The sequence below is a fragment of the Chenopodium quinoa genome, unplaced genomic scaffold, assembly GCF_001683475.1.
Source record: "Chenopodium quinoa cultivar QQ74 unplaced genomic scaffold, ASM168347v1, whole genome shotgun sequence".
NCBI classification, from domain to species: domain Eukaryota; kingdom Viridiplantae; phylum Streptophyta; class Magnoliopsida; order Caryophyllales; family Amaranthaceae; genus Chenopodium; species Chenopodium quinoa.
The window spans coordinates 1,182,219-1,184,545 of NW_018743448.1; the positions used below are offsets into that span (position 1 = coordinate 1,182,219).

Sequence of the window (2,327 nt, forward strand, 5' to 3'; positions counted from 1 at the left end):
TCAAAATCGTTGGCCTAGTGGAAAGACCAATTTTGCGAACATAGAAGTATAAGTTGTGCGTGGGAGTGGTTTTGTTAGAGCATCTGCCAATTGATCATTAGTAGATATGTAAGACACTCGGAGTTTGCCTGATTGTACATTTTCACGAACAAAATGATAGTCTAGCCCGAGGTGCTTCATTTTTGAATGAAATACCGGGTTTGCACTGACATAAGTAGCACCGGCGTTGTCACAATATATAGGAGTAGTCGGAAGTGTTAATCCTAGCTCTTGAAACAGATTACGAATCCATAGAATTTCAGTTGTTGCACTAGCCACAGTTCGATATTCTGTCTCTGTTGAGGAGCGAGCTCGAGTCTTTTTCTTTCTTGATGTCCATGATATAGGATTTCTGCCAAGATACACAATGTAGGCTGTAGTTGATATATAATCATCCTTATCACGTGCCCAATCGGCATCCGAGAAAGCATGAAGAGTAGATGGAGAATTTTTTATGAATAATCAGCCCCATGTTAGTCGTCCCACTTAGATATCGGAGTAGCCTTTTTAATGCTTGCCAATGATCTTCCGTCGGGCGTTGCATATACTGAGCTAATTTGTTTACCGAGAAAGCGACATCCGGTCGAGTGAGGCTAAGGTATTGTAGACTGCCAACAAGATTACGATATTTAGTGGGATCTTGTAAAGACTTGCCTTCTAACATCAATGGAGCATGAGTTGCAAGAGGAGTAGCAACTGGTTTGACATCATCCATTTTAGCCTTGCATAATATATCATTAATGTATTTCTTTTGGCTCAAGAACAAACCATCAGGGTGTGGTAGAATTTCAACTCCCAAAAAATAAGATAATTCTCCCAAATCCTTGAGGGAAAACCGTTGTGATATTTTTGAGATGAAATCTTCTAGAAATTGTGGTGTATTGCTAGCAACAATTATATCATCTACATAGACCAACAAATAAATAATTGATCCATTTAGATGTAGAGTAAATAATGATGAGTCAGAAATTGTGTTCTTGAACCCGAAATCAAGTAAAAATTGACGGAGCTCCTTGTACCACGCCCTTGGGGCTTGTTTGAGTCCATACAATGCCTTGTTTAACTGACACACATAATTCGGATTAGTTGCATCATTGTAACCCGGTGGTTGTATGGTGTAAACCTCATCTGTAATAGTTACTGTTGAAACAAAGTGTGTTTTGGGTGTGAATTTTGTGAAAATCACAAAGTCCCACATTGGTGGGAAATGAAACTTTTTCCTTCTTTATAATGTATAGTGTGGTATACTTGGGTGTAGCCCAAGGGCTACCCACATTTTGTGGAAAGGGAAGATTTACCTATCGAACCAACCTAACACACTCGTACACCGAGCTGGGTCAGATCGGGTTTATTAAACAAACTTAATTTTTATACTTCCGTAATTAAAGCCTTGATTGTTGCTTACGGTTTTGATTACTGCTGTATTAATTTATTCCGTTTTAAGCAGATTTTATTCTCACTTAATTGTGCTAATTCTTTGCTTGAAACGTTCGAATCATACGGCATTCTTCAGCATTTCAAAAGACAGAAAAATTATTTTCTAATCTGCTTCCTCTTAAAATACAGAATTTGAGTAGTTTTCTTATAGTTTTGGTGTTTAGTTTGTCCGGTGGTTCTGTGCAAATCCATCGTTATATTTTTATTTCGAGAGACTGTTTTATCTTGGGGAGCATCGGGTTGTGGTTCGATCTGCTTGCACAAATTAGAGGCAGTATTGTGAATGTTCTAAAGAAAGCAACATAGTCCGCGACTCAGCCTTATTCCCAGTAACATTGTTCTTAATATTTTTGTTCCTGCAGTTCCGTTTCTAACAGTTCCCTGCAAAAAGGCATTGTTAATGTCAAGTTGGCGCAAAGACCAACCTTGACTAGTAGCAACTGATAGAATGAGACGAACTGTGGTAGGTTTGACGACTGGACTAAAGGTCTCATTATAATCTACACCCGGTCGTTGATGAAAACCTCTTGCCACGAGACGGGCCTTGTATTGTTTGATGGTACCATCAGGATGTCGTTTAATACGAAATACCCATTTGCACCCAATCACATTTTTTGATGTAGATGGTGGTACAAGATTCCAGGTTTTGTTTCGAATGAGAGAATTGAACTCCTCATCCATAGCCTTCCTCCAAACAAGACTTTTAAGAGCTTGGGCAATGGTTTTGGGTTCAGTTTCTGGAACGGGTTTTGAATCATTATCTGTCACAGCGGCTAGAAGATTGAGTTTGTTAATAGGCTTTCTTATATTATTTTGAAGCCTAGTAGTCATGGTATGAGAAGGAGGAGGTG

At 38.9% G+C, this 2,327-nt stretch overlaps 1 protein-coding gene across 1 annotated transcript; it reads right to left on the reverse strand.

Moving 5' to 3' along the window:
- LOC110739327 lies at positions 1-2,307 on the reverse strand. Its single transcript, XM_021919793.1, has 3 exons — positions 1,902-2,307; positions 694-942; positions 1-413 (listed from the first exon to the last, which is right to left on the reverse strand). Exons 1-3 carry the CDS (start codon positions 2,305-2,307, stop codon positions 1-3), a joined length of 1,068 nt encoding a protein of 355 aa, XP_021775485.1.
- Between the last annotated feature and the right edge of the window lie 20 nt (positions 2,308-2,327).

Bases quoted from the DNA above. Each gene is read 5' to 3' on its own strand.
- LOC110739327 (XM_021919793.1), bottom strand. From the start codon at position 2,307: ATGACTACTAGGCTTCAAAATAATATAAGAAAGCCTATTAACAAACTC. The intron at 943-1,901 runs GTTGGTCTTTGC...TGGTCTATGTAG, and splicing joins ATCAGTTGCTACTAGTCAAG to ATGATATAATTGTTGCTAGC. The intron at 414-693 runs GCAAGTCTTTAC...TATCAACTACAG, and splicing joins TGCTCCATTGATGTTAGAAG to CCTACATTGTGTATCTTGGC.